The sequence below is a fragment of the Barbus barbus genome (assembly GCF_936440315.1).
Source record: "Barbus barbus genome assembly, chromosome: 26".
NCBI lineage: Eukaryota > Metazoa > Chordata > Actinopteri > Cypriniformes > Cyprinidae > Barbus > Barbus barbus.
In genome coordinates, this window is record NC_136754.1 from 20,997,171 (window position 1) to 21,014,682 (window position 17,512).

Consider the following 17,512-nt stretch of genomic DNA (forward strand, 5'->3'; position numbering starts at 1 on the left):
AGAAGGTCCTTGTCAGGCTCAAGTGACATCGGCGTGTTTTCACTTCATTCTCCTCCGAGCTGTGCGCCGAAGGATGAGTCGTGATGGAACGCGTAGAAATCAATAGCGGAGAATGTGCCGGCAGACAGGCTGTTTTCTATCTTAGCTGAGGGGAAGATATATCTGAAAGTCTTGGTTTGAGACCACTTAGAGTGCAGCCTGTCGTGATGGAGGATATGAACACATCCTGCTCGAAGAAAGCAGACACGCTGCTTTGTTTCTGATGTTCTTGCCACAGAGAGGCCATCATTACGGCTGAGTGCTCTTCACAGGAGCTCCTGGTGATGGGTGGAGGCCCTTCAGTTATTGTACCACTTAAATGTGTCATCATAATTTATGCATGAGAAAGGCCACTTATGTTTATATGTAATTTTCAACACTTAATTTTTCATGAATGAGGAGGTAATGGAAGAAAAGTGGAGATTGTTTTTGTCCTTTGAGAGGAACATGTTGTTAGTGAGTCACGCATTTCCACAGCCAATTATGTTCCCTAAAAAGAAATGAAACTAATTTGCGACTGAACCGCAAGCTGAGAGATTTCTCCTCTGACGTCTTGACCGTTTACAAAATCAGAGCTGGTGCACTGTGGTCCAAAAAAAACTAACTTGTTGCCAGTCCCAGGAGAAGAACGGGGCTGTGCTCCAGAGTGCCTTTTTTGATTGGTAAAAAGATTACCAGAGTGTTGAGGATGAGAAAGTCTTGGAAAAGATTGGCATTTGGAGTAGAGCTGATTGATGTGGGATTTCATGTCAGACACAGCGCTTCCAGTAATGGCGGAGCTCTGAAGCACAGTGTTTTTCTTGGAGCTGATTTTGAAAATGCCTCTCGTATCAGACGCCAGCCAAATTAAAGCCTCGGCCCCAGTCTTATTATGAACAGCTGAATGCCATTCTCCTAAAGTTATGTTTGTCTGGACCACCTTACAACTCGTTCTGAGCGCTTCATTCACTCACACTCTGAAAGATAGAGCTGATTATTAAAAACCAGTAGTGTTGAGATGATTAACTGGAGCTTATACCCAGAAAGCAAGTCATCAGTTTTTCTACACACTCACACACCTGGAATGGGCCGCTTTCAATTCCCACCATCTGAAATCTACAACCCTTTCTGGTGTAAATAGTGACACTTGTTTAAGTTGCTGTAGTGTAGTTGACTGTAGTAAAGGTGTATATGCTAATAATGTTGTTTTCTGAACAGGTGTTACTACATTGTGGTCGTGCACGGGTCTCTTGCATCATCTCGTAGGTGGGTTAATCCTGATGAGATGGAGCTGGATGAGGTGAGATATTCATGTTTTATTTTTATTATTATTTCCAGGGTAAAACTTTTGGATAGTCCACTTTAGACATTCTACTAACTGTAAGTAAGTGTGCAACTGCATGTCAACTAGCAATCTAGCATTAGTTTTCCACATATCACTGAGATCCTGTGGCGTTTATGTCTGTTGTCCTGCACTTATTCATCTCTATCTGATCTCTTCCACAGCTCTTGGAGTCTACTGAGGGAGCTCTGCTCAGGAGACGACGTCACACGGACACTGTTAGGCCGTACATCGCCGCAAAGCTGCTCTCCCTCCCAGACACCTTCACCCTGGGCGACGAAAAGACATACAACGGCTTCTACAACCGTCCCCTTCCTAACAACCACTATCAGTGCTTTGTCATGGCCGAACTCAAGGACCAATACCCAGTTATTGCCAATGAGAAGCAGGTACTACGCCGGTTTGTAATTTGGTAAAAGAATGTGGAAACCACACGTTCATTTGTACATTTGGTGAATTTCAGCTTCTCAGAAAATTTGTGTTGTGTTGCAGGCACGTAAGCAGTTATTCTGTGAGTCTTACCAAAGCTTTGCCCTAATAAGCAGCAAAGCTCAATAAGCTTTGTTTGTCGAACAAGCATTAGCTTAAATGCCTCGCCGGTTCCCTCAGCACAGTTTTTCCATCTGCTTCTCTCACAAATCAAAGATTTCAATTCGGCGCCCTCACAGCCCTGAAACTAATCATCGCTGAAACTTATAGCCCAGACCTCCAGAGGACCAGTTGGATAAATATTAATAATTTCCTCTCATGATAGCGTCAGCAGTGTTTGGCACTTTGAGCTCCTCCATCTCGGCTCTGTGGAAAGAGCAGGAGAATGGATTTGCGTGGCAGAGCTTTGGTAGCACGGAGGCTTGTCCTGATTCCCTTGAAGCTGACTCTTAAGTATCCCTAAAGCTTAGGCATTAATCTTTCTGCCATGTTTTATGAGAAGAAGAGAACAACTTCCTCACTCAGCACTTCTAAGGCCCTGCTTCCCCTTCCTTAACTCCATCAACCTTTCCGGACTGACTCGTTCCCTCGGACTTCCATGAGGTGACCCTGATCTGCACAGACTGTACCTGGAATGCTCTTTAACTAATAGAGATTAAACAAGCATGTTGATGATTTGAGAACGATTAGATGAGTGAGTAAGGTTCAAAAGAACAAGTCTAGTCGTTTGTCCTTGGCCAGAGAATATTATCTTGGAGGAATGGCCAACGCCCCACATCTAATGCAGCTGTGCCCTTCGAATCTAAGTTTCCAGTAGCTCTCCTGCTGCGGTGCTGTCATAGGAAATGAATGAACTGCTCGGATATGAGCTGAGCTCCAGCACAGGGGCTTTTAGAGCATATGAAGCCTGGAGCTCAACACAGGAACACAGGCCCATTGAAAACCAGTGAAGAAACAGTATAGCACTGGGGTTAAAACTACAGGCTAGGACTGTGTAATAATAAATCAAATAAATATTTGAAATGAAATATTTTTTGTTCAGATATGGGCGAAATTTACCAAATACAATATGACCAAATGCTTTTAATAATAATACTAGTAATAATTTTAACAAACAATGTTAAATTAATAAATCAACCAAATTAAATAACTGTACTATAAAAAAATTAAATACGTTAAAATTGGTGCTGTCAAACGATTAATCACAAATAATTGCATCCAAAATAAAAGTTTTTGTTTACATAATATATGTATGTGTACTGTTTATTTATTATGTATGTATAAGTACACACAGATCCAGTATATATTTTGAAAATATTTACATGTACATTTATGTATTCATATTATTATATTTTATATGATATATAAATACAGTTAATATATAAAAATAACATATTTTTCTTAAATATATACGTGCACTTTTTTGTATTTCTGTGTACATAATAAATATACACAGTACACACTCATATTATGTAAACAAAAACGTTTATTTTGGATGCGATTATTTGTGATTAATTGTTTGACAGCACTAGTTAAAATAGTTATATGCTATATAGGTTTGGGATTGAAACTACAGAATATGACTAGGTAAAAATAGTGATTTTCCAATGAATCACTAAATTTACAAAATACAGTGTGACTAAGTCCTATTCAGTAATCTAAATTAAAAACTACCAATATAAGTAATATAATGAATATATTCAAGATTGTATAAGATTATATACGTTTTTGTATATATATGTGTGTATGTGTGTGTAAAGTTCATATATTTTAAAAAACAATAATTACAAATACTAAGTATTATTTCAAATGAAAACATAAGCATCCAGTAAGTATCCATAATGTTTATCCAGCATCAACTTTTAGCATGTGAAACTGAACTTGCTTGATTTTTTTATTTATTCATTTAGCATAAGGAGTTGATAATAGGCTTCTCATTCTGAAGCTTGAGTCATCTTCTGCTCTTCTTCAGCGATGAATATTAGCTCTGTACACGCATCACTCGTGGCACATACACAAGCCCAGAGGAGTGTGAAATCGGATGATAGATCGAATGTGTAAACAGAATCTGTTTAAACAAGTACGGACAAGCAAGCTCAAGATGTTACGTTAAACGGGAGCAAGAGACAGCACTTTGGCAGGTTGAAAAAGAAGAGAGATGTTGAGAGGAAAAGGCGCATTAGAGAACAGTGAACCTTTAAAGTAAGAAGCATAAGGAATAAACAGAACCAAGAGGAAGAGAGAAAGAGAGAGCGTCAGCTGGCTGGTGGAGTTAGGAAGGAGGGCCTGTGGCGGCCGAGCTGTTTCTGCCAGATAAAGTGTTTACATTAGCAGAATGCCCGCACTGAGACCCCAGCGCTGAGATGATGTCGTTAACCGTTCCTCTTCTGCCTGAGGACGCACGCCCATCCTTATCCGCTCAATGGATTTTGCGTTAGTTAGTATTCAGCTTTCTTGTGTGTTTTTTCTCCTTGTCTGTAGGAAATACGAAACACATTAGTGACGTTAACTGCCTTTAACACATGCTGACGTTTCATTCACCTCTAAAACATCAGCAGAAAATGCATTGAAATAGAATAAAAACAAGATTTTTGAATCCCTTTGATGGCTGAATCTCAGAAAGATACTACTAGCTCATGTTTTATTACAAAAAAAGAGGCCTATTTTAGGACCATTAAAATTGGCATTTATGTTCAAATTCTCATTACTGTAATGTGAAAAATGTCATTCTCATTAATGTAATACAGTAATGCAGCTAATTGTACATTTAACATTTATAATTCATCATTCAACAGAAGCTTTTATCCAAAGCGACTCGCAAATTAGGAAAATAACGAGCAATTTATCAACAATAATATTCACAGCACTGCAGAGTAAACCAGAGTATGAAACTAGAGCAGAAGAATATGACCAAAAAGAGAGAAAAATAACAGTTTGTAGTTTATTTAGAAATTGCATTTATTTATTTATTTTCTTATTTATTTAGATTTAGATTTGCCCTGATAGGGTGAAAATGATCTTCTTTACCCTCGTAAAACCAGCTTAACATAGTCTCCTAACCAGCCGTGATGCTGTAAGAAGCTTTGAAATCTCTTCCATAATCATCTAAATTGTTGCCCTAACTGACCATGACAATCAGCTAATAATAAGACATTCTGTTGGATACTTGATTTCTGTTTTTGAATTGTCTTTCTGTGTAGCCCCGCCCACAGAGAACTCTCATTGGTCCAAAATCCTGCCCTACATGACTGTATACAAAAGATGGTGCTGGTTTTACATGGTTTAGGTGGACTGATCAAATGGACTGTTAGTTGACAAAACTAATGAACATGGTAAATCAAGTCGGTTAAAGTTGGTAGCCTACTTTTAACCTGCAAAATCAGTTCTAAAACCTAGCTTGAGCTGCTAACCTGTTTTTTTTTCCAGCACGGTTGATAAAGAAAAGCCACAATTATGCAGTGAAATGTATATTTCCAGTACATCGCACACACATAACCACCCGCTCTCACATAAAGCACCACGTTAACAGTGAGATTGTCATATGAGCAGTGACGATAACGCAACGTCTTCGTGACTTCATGACTCTCCTCCAGCTAATATCCTGCTTATCTCTTCAATTAATATCTGTGCGCTCTTAGACGTGTCAAGCTGAGCTGAGCAAGTGAGCCGGATTATGGTGCCCCGCTCTGTGTGACGGGATGAAGCGAGAGGAAGAGAGCTAGAGAAAGAAAGGAAGGCAAAGGAGTTTGGCCCTCAGGGAAATAGTGTCCATGTGGATGGCCTCTCCCAACGCAGAAAAAGAGAGCAATAGTGACAGGCCCATCTTTCCTCACCTTCCTTTCTTTCCTTTATTCTTTTTCCTTGTTTTTTTTGCACAGGCGGTTTGTGAGGCAAAATTCGAACCTGTCCCATGGCGCGTGCATGGAAGAGGGCACAGCGGGGAGATGTCTCATTTATGTCCCTTCACACTGGCTCTTTTTTCTTCCTGTCACTCCCTCCCTCCCTCCAGCCAGCTCACTATCACCATGGTTTGAGCACTAATGAAGAGGATATGATTCCTCTCCTCAGCTTCCATTTATCAAAGCCACAGCGAAAGAGCGAGAGAGAGAGAGAGAGAGAGAACGCGCAGAGGTCCTCTCCCTCTATGTTCTTCTCACACAAATTCCTCTTTTTTTGTGTGTGCATCTTCCTCTACATGGTCACATGTACTCAGAGATGTGACTTATGCTAATCAAAGGTGAATGTGTGTATGGTGAGGGTTAAGAGGAACCTTGTTAAGGGAAACCTAACCTGAAATGGAGACAGATGTGAGGGTGTGCTATGTGCCGTCTTGAATTTTTATTTTAATTCAAGTAATTAAAGTTAAAGCATTCCTGGAAAACCTGAAATGGGGGAATCTTAAAATTGTGATTTCCAAAACTGAAAACATCATAATATAATTAATATAATATACACAATTGTTTAAATGTTTGGACTAACTCAGACTCTCTCTCTCTGTAGCGGACCTTCTCGGCCAGCCCATACTCGGACCCCATCATCGTGCAGGATAAACACGTTATGCAGCCCAGTGTGGAACAGCCTGAGATGCTTTGGGTTATGGGCCCCGTTCTTGCAGTAGTGCTCATTGTCATCATAGTCATCGCCATCCTGCTCTTCAAGAGGTGAGCAAGAGTTTTCATCACTCCTTTCTGCCAGCAGCAGTAATCATTACAGGTGCACTGTAGCCTTACATTCAACAGAGTTGCCATTGCAAAAGATGTATTATTTTTCAATGGTATAGGGATATATGACACACAGCTCATATGCCACTTTCAAACCAAGCAGCTTTCTTTTGGTCAACGCTGCAAATTACCTTGAACCTGTTGCGAAATCTTTGGGGAAACTTTTTTTCCCTCGCGTAAAATTCCTATTGCAATGACTGGATTTCACACACAAAGGTTTGCTAAACAACAGTAAAAATTACTTTATGAAATATGTCTCGTTCCTTATAATATGGTACTTAATTTGTGTTTGAATGTCTTTTGCATGATGTTCATTTGGGGAGTTTCTCAATTAGTAGTGATTAATAAATCAGAATTTCATGTAATTATGTCTATGTTCTAATAACTGGCAGCCCTAGTTTTCCATTTTATTGATTGGGGTGTGAAGTGTGCCCACTTTGTTTTCTGAGAGCATCTCTCTCAGAGTTTACTAGATTTGATGGTAATACAAATATTAGCCTCTTTGAAGGTCTCGTTTTAGATGAAATACACCCCTACACATCATCGTCGGCGTGACTCTGAATTCAGTGCTGCTTTGTACATGGAACAAGATGTGGCTAATTTTAGCTAGCTTTTCCACAGAGAGAGAAAAAAGGAGGACATTATTCATAATGACATCTTGACTCAGAATAAGGCAGACATGTAGCTTGCAGCGTGACCCGGTGGTCCCATTCACAACGCTGATACAGTACTGACTAATACTCCCTCCAGCCCGTCTTTGTAAAATCCCTTACTTCAGAGCAAACCTTGCATTTGTTTTGCTCTGATTTTCTCAGCGTTCAACACAAATCCACCATTTCAGCCCCCCTGATGTTACAGGAGTCTTTTAGCTTTGCAGTGACTCAAATTGAAGCCGTTCCCAAGCGAAGATGCAGCAGCGAAACGGCAGCGTCAGCTTTCGGTCTCGGCAGGCGAGCGGTTATGTGGCTGCACTGCCACACCCTGCTGATGCTATTCTAAAAGCTGTCATCTTCCACTGCCCACCACTGCGAGCCAGATAGTCCAGCGAGTAGCTCTGCTATTGTACGCCTGCAGAACTGATAACTGGCCTTAATTTTCTCTCTCCTGTTTACACTGACAGTCATGTTGTCACTGGAGGTCACAGGTAGCTGTATTGTATTGTTTGTTGCTAACAGGCGTTTTGGTCGCCTTTCTGAAAATCACTTTTGTAACAGATTTATTAGATTTAGTTTATACAGTGAAGACTATGCAGTATTTTACATTTGATTATTAAAATACTGTTAGATTTACATGAAAAATATAAACCACTTTATTTAATTTGTATCTTTGTTCTATTATATTTATCTATGTTTATAATTAGTTTATCGTCAATGCTCATTTACTCACCTATAAAATCACCCAATCATCGATTATTTTATTCCAAATAGAGCTATTCAAGTCATCTGGTGATTTATAATTTTGTTTTCATATCGCAATATATATAGCAGAAAAACTAAATATCGCAATGTGAATTATTTCCAATATCGTGCAGCCCTAGCTCAGCCCAAACTGAGTTTTCAGCACTTTTTTTTTTACTATGTCCCTGAATGTGGGCAGAAAAGATGTTGAATCACCTACTTAATATTCATTAGCTGAAGCAAAGGCTAGGGTTGTGTCAGTCAGTCATTTTATATTAGTACCCATTCATTTCCTTTTTTTAATTTACTGTCTTCAAACGCAAAGTCAGATTTCTGCAAGACGTTTTTGAAACGCAAGGTTAGCCGCACAACTCTGTTGGGTCTCTGGGTGTCTGACAGCCTCTAATCAAGTGTCTCTTCCTTCCTCCGCTCCATACAAATGCAGCAAACAGGAGAGGTAGGTACCTTCAGATCATGGCCAGGTGTCTTTCTGTGACAGTTTTCATTTCAGAAGTGTCATCTGTTTCACTCTTCACAGGCTGCGGGGTCTGCAGGTGTGGCCGCACACATTACTGTTCATTAGCATGTTGTTTTGAATGACTATCCGTTCGGTTCATCCAAAACAAGGTGTTGGCTGAAATTGCCTTTCTGAATAGAGATTGACAGTAGTTCACCCTCACACCCTGCTGTCCTTGAAAAGCTCCAGTCCTTTAGGTTTACGTCATTACAGTGGTGCATGCTTGCTGTTGTGATCGTGATGTTTTTATTTTTGGAGATGTTTGGGTTTTTTGCCGTGCTGTGTTGATTCTGTTCGTGTTGATCCTTCACCTCCTCCTGAAGGTCACTCAGACGTGTGTGCAGTCAGCCTTTCCGCTGTCTCACCTGAGCCCTGAATGGCCCATTGTAAAGGAAATGCCAGCCCGGCGGCTGCCGAAACAGCAATGTTCTTGTCTTCAAAGCTGACATTTCCCTCCACCGAACTGTTCTGTTTCATTTTTTTCCCCTTTCTTCTTACTGGCTAATGTATGAAATTCCTCTCTCATGCACATACACTCTCTCTCTCACGGAGCAAAATCCCCATTTTCTGTTATTTTTATCTCTGCGTTTTATTCTGACCCCAGTACAAATGGATCCTTTTAGCCTCTGGTGTATATGTATTAACTCCAAACTGAATAATTGAAGCGTGCTGAGACTTACTGTACTTACTATAGCGGCGAGGGTCTACGTGTCCAGCGCTCTAGTGATTAGCGAAGCGGTACGGCCAGCTCTGTTAAACGGCATATGCTGTAAACCCTTCGGTGCAGCACGCCTCGCTGGTGTCAGCCTCATTTGAGCTCTTCGGGCTTTATGAAAGCTAGAAAACTGTGCTCAGAACCTTACAAATTGAGTGCAGTGAGATGTGAAATTTCCTGTGCAGTTGGCTCTCCCATTTTCGTTAGGGATTTGTGTCCGTGTGTCTGAGGATGGGCTTCCACTGACAGATGTTTTGCGTCTGTGTGTGTGTGTGTGCGCACGACAGCTTTACCTGCAGGAAGAGCGCACTCGGGAGTGCAGGTGCTACAGTGGCGTAATTACCGGTGTTGTGCCATCCAGCTGATGTGCTAATTACCTAGTCGCCTTGTTTTCCCCACAAACAAGGAGCGTTGCACCCTGAATATTTAGTGAGCTTGCTAACAGAATTGAGTGAAGCGCTGAACAAACACACTATTTGGCTTTTATTTCGGATCACTTTGACCCCTTTGTATCCCAAAGGGAATTCCTAATGTGCTCTAAAAGCAGTGAGGCTTTAACAGGAAATGAAGCTCGTGCTTTTTAGACTGATTAATTTGTTGTCTTTAAGACCCCATGAAAACAAATTTGGAGTTCTGTTGCTTGTAGTCGACTTCTATTAGTTTTGAGGTCATCTGTAGGCTTGAGTATACTCCTGAAAGTTGACAAAAACAACATTTATGCATTATGTTTTTAATTTATTCATGTGATGGCAAAGCTAAATTTTCATAAGCCATTACTCCAGTCTTCAGTCTTCACACGATCCTTCAGAAATCATTCTAATATGCTGATCTAGTGCTCAAGAAAGGTTTATTATTATCATCAATGTTGAAAACAGTTGTGCTGCTTAATATTTTGTGGAAACTGGTGTTTTTTTCTGGATTTCTGGAAGAAACAATCTTTGGAACATGGGAATTATTGTTACTTTTAATCAGTCTAATACATCCTTGATGACTAAAATGATTAATTTATTTAAAAAGAGAGAGAGAGAGAGAGAGAGAGAGAGAGACTGACCCCAGACTTTTCAATTGTATTATATAATATAATGGACTAAATATTTTGTCCAATCAAATTCTCTCTCGTAAATCATGTATTGAGTCTCCAACACATAGGTGTATAATAGATGTTAATTGGTTATGGAGATGCTATGTCCACATTTCACTGTCCCATCCCTTAAAACTCTTAATCATTTATCTTTAATTTTTTGTTGTCCATTTCAAACCTTTCGAATCTGTTGGCCTTCTCTGTTGTTGGGTCTAACGTGGTTTGAATGTGTCAACAGAAGCACTCACGCTGACTCCATTTTGCTCTTACAGGAAGAGGGCGTCCCCCCTACCGAAAGATGATCACTCTAGTGGTGTGAAGGATTGTCTTCTGGCCAACTCGTCTGATCCTGTAGAAATGAGGAGACTCAACTACCAGACACCAGGTAACACACCATACACCATATGTACTGTAGCCACACACTACCAATCTGCCAGAGCCCCATGTGTTCTCCACTACATGCACACACACACTTTTCCTGTGACTCAGTGTGTGTGATATTTGAGCTTATCACCATATGCACAATGCGCAAAGACAAATTGTGCCTCTTCCTTACATACTCAATGCATGCACGTCAACCATTGTACTATATCATCTGTATCTTGTTCGGTAACACTGATACTACTTTTTCTGTACATAAACACGCGTCAGCATTTGCCACCGAATGTCATTTAGCATAAACAGGATGTGTATGCGCACATGCAGGCACACAGCGACTGAAGTGACAGCTCATCTTTGTAATCAGAATGATCTATTACTGCCGTACATATCTTCCAATCTTCACAGCCCACCCACAACGGCCGTAAAAACAGAGCACATGAGAGAGGAGGCACTTTCAGTCATAACACTGAATCTGAAAACCAGATATAAACTGCTCTACCGAAATGCTGTTATGTGGTTGGTTGGTTATTATTTATTTTATTTTATTTTATTTTATTTTTAATAAATATATTTTATTGTAATATAGCTATTTCATTTTTAAAATGAAGTTTTAGAACAGTGTAAGGTGTTTTCATTTGAAAACAAATGTACTGTTTTATGACTGTTTACTGTGACTATACTAAATAAGCAGTAGCTGTAGTAAAGTGTAATGAAGCACAATATTTCTTATTACTATTTGTAATAGTATCAGTTGCTCTGAATTCAGCTGTTCGTTATAGTTCCTCCATTTACTGTCTCATCTCCTTGGAGTGTCTTATATGGACTCAATTCACACAAAGGCCTCTTGCACTCTTTCAACCCCTCTTTGTTAATTAGCCTTCCTGCTTTCGATTCCCAAGGTGAGTGAGAGGCAGATCTGTGACGCTAAGAGAAAATGTCAGGCCTGCCTCTCTCTCCTCTAATAGCTGAGTGGTGGCAGTCGAGCCAGGTTATTACAGACCCTTTCAGTCCTGAAGAGCACATAATTACCACAGGCAAAACAGCCATACAGCTCTCTTAACGTGAATCCCCGCTGCCACAGCCAGCGGTTTTCATATGACAGCAGAGTGGCGACAAGCTCACTTCACATTTCAGCATTTGATTAATTTTTGAAACACTGGATTGAGTTGTTTTTGTGTTGTTTATGAGTACAAATTATGTGACTGTATATTAATATAGGGTTTTTTTCAGCTACAGGGACTTATTTGCCTTGGGGTTATTTTTTATTATAAAATTTTTCTTCTTTTGGTTATTGGTCTTGTAAACTTTTTTTATTATGCCTTCCTTTATTTTGGCTTTTTTTATGACTTAAGTCAAGATTAAAATATGAAAATCCAGCATAAATATATTAATAATTATTGCACTTATAAAACTGAATTTAAAAAAGGGGTTAACTATACATAAGACATTTTAATCTTTATTGTGTGAAAATAATTAATAATTTATGACTGTCCCTCAGTTGCAATTTCATTTTTATTACGACCAGCAGTTTTGCTAATATTATCAACAGTTGGATAAAAAAATAAAATTTGGATAAAAAAACGTAGCGTTCTAAAAGTGCAAGAAAAAAAACTTTAACTGAGATGTGATGAAAATTATATTGCGGTATCCTGTTTATGATGTTTCAGGAAAAAAAGAAAAGGAAAATGACAGAATTCTCTTGTAATGCATAAACACTTAATAAACACCCAAATCTGAGGCAGGAATAGCTTGTGTTGTGCCTGCATTAATTGCAAGAATGTGTTATGTATAGCACACACATGCCCTATTCTAACTTTATTTCCTGCCATTGTCTTGAATGTAGCAGTAAGGTTATGTTTCCAGACCCTTAACCATACGTTTCTGGTTATATTTTCACTTGAATGACCTTGGATGTTCATTTCAATTCCAGACATCATGTAATCTGCCTTTCCCTGCTTTGCATGCTGGGTTGTAGCTCTTCGCTGCCTAATTAACTTGCTGTTTAACATGGATGTAGCCTGTGCTGTATTCACTTAATGTGCTCATGGTGCAGCTTATTGTGCTATTAGCCTCTAAATATACAGAGTACTATGCGTCTCATTTGTCTTATTTGTGTGCTAGAAAACAGTGGTAATTATATGTTAATGGAAAATGCTATTTTTGTTATATAAAATATGATGGCATGTGTCTGAATATATGAAATACGTGTACTACTTTTCTGCTACAAACTAAAACAACAGTATATAAAATGAGTAGGATATTTATTTACTAATGGCTCAGGATACAGTATTCAGTGATACTCAGTTAGAAAGTTATGGTTAAATTGTTTAATAGCCATAAATTATTTTCATGGTTTTGTCCTTGTTTAATGTTGCTTTATCACATACTGTACCCAAGGTTCCACAAGGTGACTGGATGTGTTCATTCATCTACTTCACAATTTTCACCACTGACACTTTAAATTAACATGTACTCTTGAGCATTTACATGCACAATATCCTTACCTGTGCTGTAAAACCTTTCTTCTGTCTTTTCACTTCAGATAAAATGTGTGAAAAGTCACAAATATAGCTCATAAGTATTGCATTGTATATTCCACCAAAGAAATGTAAAATGTGTCAGCAATCTAGACCAGACCAGTTTTTGGCATCACGTCGGTGTGGTTGATTAAGAGAGTGGCCCCATGATCCTGCCGCCCACTGTCTCGCAGTAGCGGTTGCATGAAGTAGCTGGCAGGGGGCTCATCCAGACATTACTGAGCTCACTGTGGGCATAATGAACTCATAATGGGGAATCATACCCAACCATATCCCATTAAGCATCTCAGTCCTGCTCATTCATCCTCAACCACTGGAATCCTAATGTCAGATCCTCTCTATTACGAACCCCCCTGCTTTCCTCATCAAACAACACACAGGCTGAACATTTCCTCAGTTCCAGCTGAGCATGTAGCCTTGATACATTCACAGGCGCTGACAGTGGCAGGAAAATATTTTTTGGCACTAAGATGACCCCCCAGACAAGAAATCGAGAGCTTGTTTGGGGGATAGACATAAGCAGGCACAACATATGTCAGCACAAATCTCGCAGAGGGATCATGTCACATCAAGGTGCAAGAAGAACCTCTTTATATCGTGCCCTCCTCAACTCAAAACTGACAGACTCGCTCCCTGCTGTAACGGTACAATGCATCAGGTGTGATGTGCTCACCACTTTTCGTTGTCTTATTTTCTCTTTTAGGAATGAGGGAACATCCTCCTATTTCTGTCTGCGAGCTAGCAGACCACATTGAGCGACTCAAGGCCAATGATGCCCTCCGATTTTCCCAGGAGTATGAGGTAGGACAATAGCTAAACTTATTCAACTGGTGCAGCTGGATTAATTACAGTTACACATTCTCTAGGACAGGGGTTGCTATTCCTGCTTCTGGAGGACCAGAGGTTAAGCTTCCGTGACATTCACACAATCAAGATGTTCAGGGTTACTTGAAAATAACATTCAGTTGTGTTGGAGCAGGGTTGGAACTGAAGTCTGCTTGAAGGTGGTCCTTCAGGAGCATGAAACCATGTTCCTGAAGGAGCATGGTTCAGAAACCATGGCTACACGCTTTCCTTTAAGGGTTCATTCTCTGCAGAAACTCAACAAAACTATAGGGGGGTCCATTCTTTGGCCTTATTTGGTATTTAAATTTTGTTTCTTTTGTTTGATTGTTGTGTCTTGTCTGTCTTTTGAACCATTTTCTCACATACTTTTCTCACTTTGGTGATGTCTAATAGATTCTCCTGCCATTAACACTCAGAGCACCCACATCCGGTGTTATGACAGCTGCTCACGCTTACCTTTCCCAAATAGGCAGATGTTAATTTCCCCATGATCTCTCTCTGGAAATCTTCAATATAAACAAAGGCCTTGTTACTTCTTCCTGATGTTGTTAAAAAAGCCTGTTAAACCTGAGAGCGATATTTAACTTGACTTTCAGTCGTCACCCTAAAGGTGTGGAATTATTTAATTAAAAGATCAGACGCTGTTGGCCCAGTCAGTTGTGACAAACACTTGGTGGGGATGCATTCGTAGATTTGGCTTAACTATTGCAAGAGACCCATTAGAGATGTTAACAAGTTTAAGTTGACAATTTGCAAGCATCCCACATGTCTCTTTCTTTCATTTATTCCTTTGTTCTTCTTGTATCACTTCGGTCTCATTTTTTTAATCACAGTTGTATTTATAGTAAAACTGCAATTAAATCTTCACTCCAACCAACGAAACCCTCTTTTCTGTAATTACACGTGTCTGTGGAAAACAAAAATACATAAAACATGACAAAGATTTTGTCTGTTTATAGATCTCCTTTTATTCATTCCTCTCTACAGACGTTTAGTGACACTTTGAGAGATGGGTCGAGCTGTTTCAGCAACCATATGTGACAAATCTCTCCTCCCTCCGATGTGTTTGTGGTTTTTACCACACAAACCCTCCATATTCAGACGGTGCTCACAACCTGCTCTTGGCATGTCGTGATGTCATGTCCTCCTGTCAAGGAAGGCCCCCTCTCAAGGGGACAGATGGTTCCGCTTGGGCCAATGGGAGCAGCCGAGTCCAGCCAGCATGAGCAAGGCAGTGGGGCACCAGCACGTTTCTTGGCTCTGTGCTCTGTTTGATGCATCCGTTGCTCAGTTTCATTGTTTTGCATGCTTATTTCTGCCAAAGATACTCAACTTCCCACTGCCCTTTCCTCTACAGAAAACCAGTATGACACCCAGATATTCACACTAATATAACTGAACAGTCAGTTATTTTTGAGATTTACACTGTATAAAAACATGAACCAAAATTTGAATTGAGTGTTGTCCAAAAAATATTCCTCGGCTTTTAACGTGCTCAGTAGATCACTCCTCAACTTGACTGGTGGCAACAGCAATAGCTAAGACTCCCAACAGACACTGATTCTCACCAGTAACGAGCTTATGTTTGTCAACCCACTAGAGCCGAAGCTTTTTATAGGAGCCTGTGCTCACCTCCCACCACTATCATTATCCGCATCTCTCAAGCTTGTCATCTCATGTAGTGACAGCTCATATTTGTTCCCCTTGTTTGCCGAGCACTGCCAGTCAGCATTCCAGCTGTCTTATTCACACATTACCTGTACTTGCGTGCGAAAGCTTACGGCAAAGTAAATGTTCCTCCAAGATGCTTGCCAATAAACTGGCAGAGAAACACTTAGCACGTCAGATGTGGCAGTTTATTTATATTGAGCGCTAAGTTGCTGTTTACTTTTGGGTATTAGTTCATATGTGGACATTTAAAAACCAGTTATGTTTTGAAGAGTGTTTTATGGCAGTTTAAGGCTCTTAAGAAGGCATCGAAAGCAAGCACTTAAGTTTGAAAGGATCCGAGGAGGCTGATGTTATCCCAAAACAAGTGAAAGATGCGGAGGTTGATGAACACTGAGTCAACCGAAGCCTTGTCCAGAGCAGGCAGATCGATGTTGAATAACAAGAGACTCTGTGACATTATTGACTGGCCGAGCAAGCTGCTGCATATTGCCGTCGATCAATGCTCTGATACGGCCCGGTGTCATTTGAGCCGTGGAGACCTGTGACTTGAGAAGGAAAGGGAGAGAGTGCCACCCCACCTCTAGCCCCTTGAGTAATCCTCTGAAGTCAGAATGAGGTATCCAGTATCCAGCTCCATGCAGAGTGCATCTTTAATTTTTTGCTGAAAATTTACATTTTATTCATTTGTCTGATGCTTTCATCCACAGTGACTTACCTGTATAGGTGTATATGTATCAGTATGTGTGCTCCCTGGGTATTAAACACATGACTTCTTGGTGTTTCTAGCATCATTGCTTCACTGGAGCCACAATAACTTCAACTTTATATTATTATTAATACCAGTTCTGTCTCAACCTTTTTATATGCGAGTTGTACATTTTCTGCTTCCCTTTTGTGACTTCTGTTATAGCTGTGAATTTGGAATGTAAAAACAATAGAGGAAGAAAGTGTGAGCAGATAAGTCAATTCTTCCCTTTATTTTAAATTCTAAACATCCTTACTTACGTTTTACTTTGTCATTTAGCAGACGCTTTTATCCAAAGCGACTTACAAATAAGAAAAAGTAGCTAAAACTAAAAGTTAACACTCTGTAAATACTCTATACACACCCATTTAAGAAAATACAGAAATTAAATAAAATTGACAAATGCATACAACAACAACATTTCAATAGTAAACATATAAAGGAAAAAAATAAATAAAATAAAAAGCGATACTAATATCCTTTGCCGGTGTCCTAGGCCGATGGAGTCGCACGGTAGAGTCGATGGTCTTTACATCGAATGATGAATGAATTATTAATGAACAGTAGCATTCTCTATTCTTTTTCTATTCTATCTACTTGTTTTCTTTTTAATTATTATAAAATAATAACAACTGACCCTCTAACAGTAGTTCAATCTATTCTATCTCTTTTCTATCTACGTTTTATTGTTTTTTATATATTATTTTAAAAGAAACAGCTCACTATGTGTACTGCGTTAGAGTAACTGAGAATTGTCCCAGCACTTATATATTGTTGGTCTTTTGTTGTTTTGATTGCTTCTATTACCCTAAAGTCACTTTGGATAAATCTGTCTGCTAAATAAATGATTAAATGAAAATGTAAATTTATTTATCTGTTTGTTGTTGTTACCGCTGTAGACATTAGTGTGTAGATACAATTAGAATTTTTATCCAAGTTCTAGTGTTTATATTATTATTCTGATAAGTGCAATGACAGCAATGGATTGTTGTGCCATCAATCAGCCACAAATTACTTGATAAAGGTTTAGTGATGTATTTATTTTTCACCATAGATATCCAACTGTAGATGCAGTTTGATGACTGTTAAATGTTTGCAACATTAACAACAAT

General features: G+C 39.4%; 1 protein-coding gene across 2 annotated transcripts in view; it reads left to right on the forward strand.

The window, feature by feature from the left end:
* Nucleotides 1-17,512, forward strand: part of LOC306846615 (receptor-type tyrosine-protein phosphatase F) — a 125,258-nt gene that overhangs the window by 89,366 nt on the left and 18,380 nt on the right. For both annotated transcript variants that reach the window (XM_079380097.1, XM_079380098.1), the window contains 5 exons: nucleotides 1,237-1,318; nucleotides 1,525-1,749; nucleotides 6,290-6,450; nucleotides 10,493-10,605; nucleotides 13,842-13,939. In XM_079380097.1, coding sequence (XP_079236223.1) covers nucleotides 1,237-1,318; nucleotides 1,525-1,749; nucleotides 6,290-6,450; nucleotides 10,493-10,605; nucleotides 13,842-13,939 — 679 coding nt within the window. The remainder of the gene's footprint in view (nucleotides 1-1,236; nucleotides 1,319-1,524; nucleotides 1,750-6,289; nucleotides 6,451-10,492; nucleotides 10,606-13,841; nucleotides 13,940-17,512) is intronic.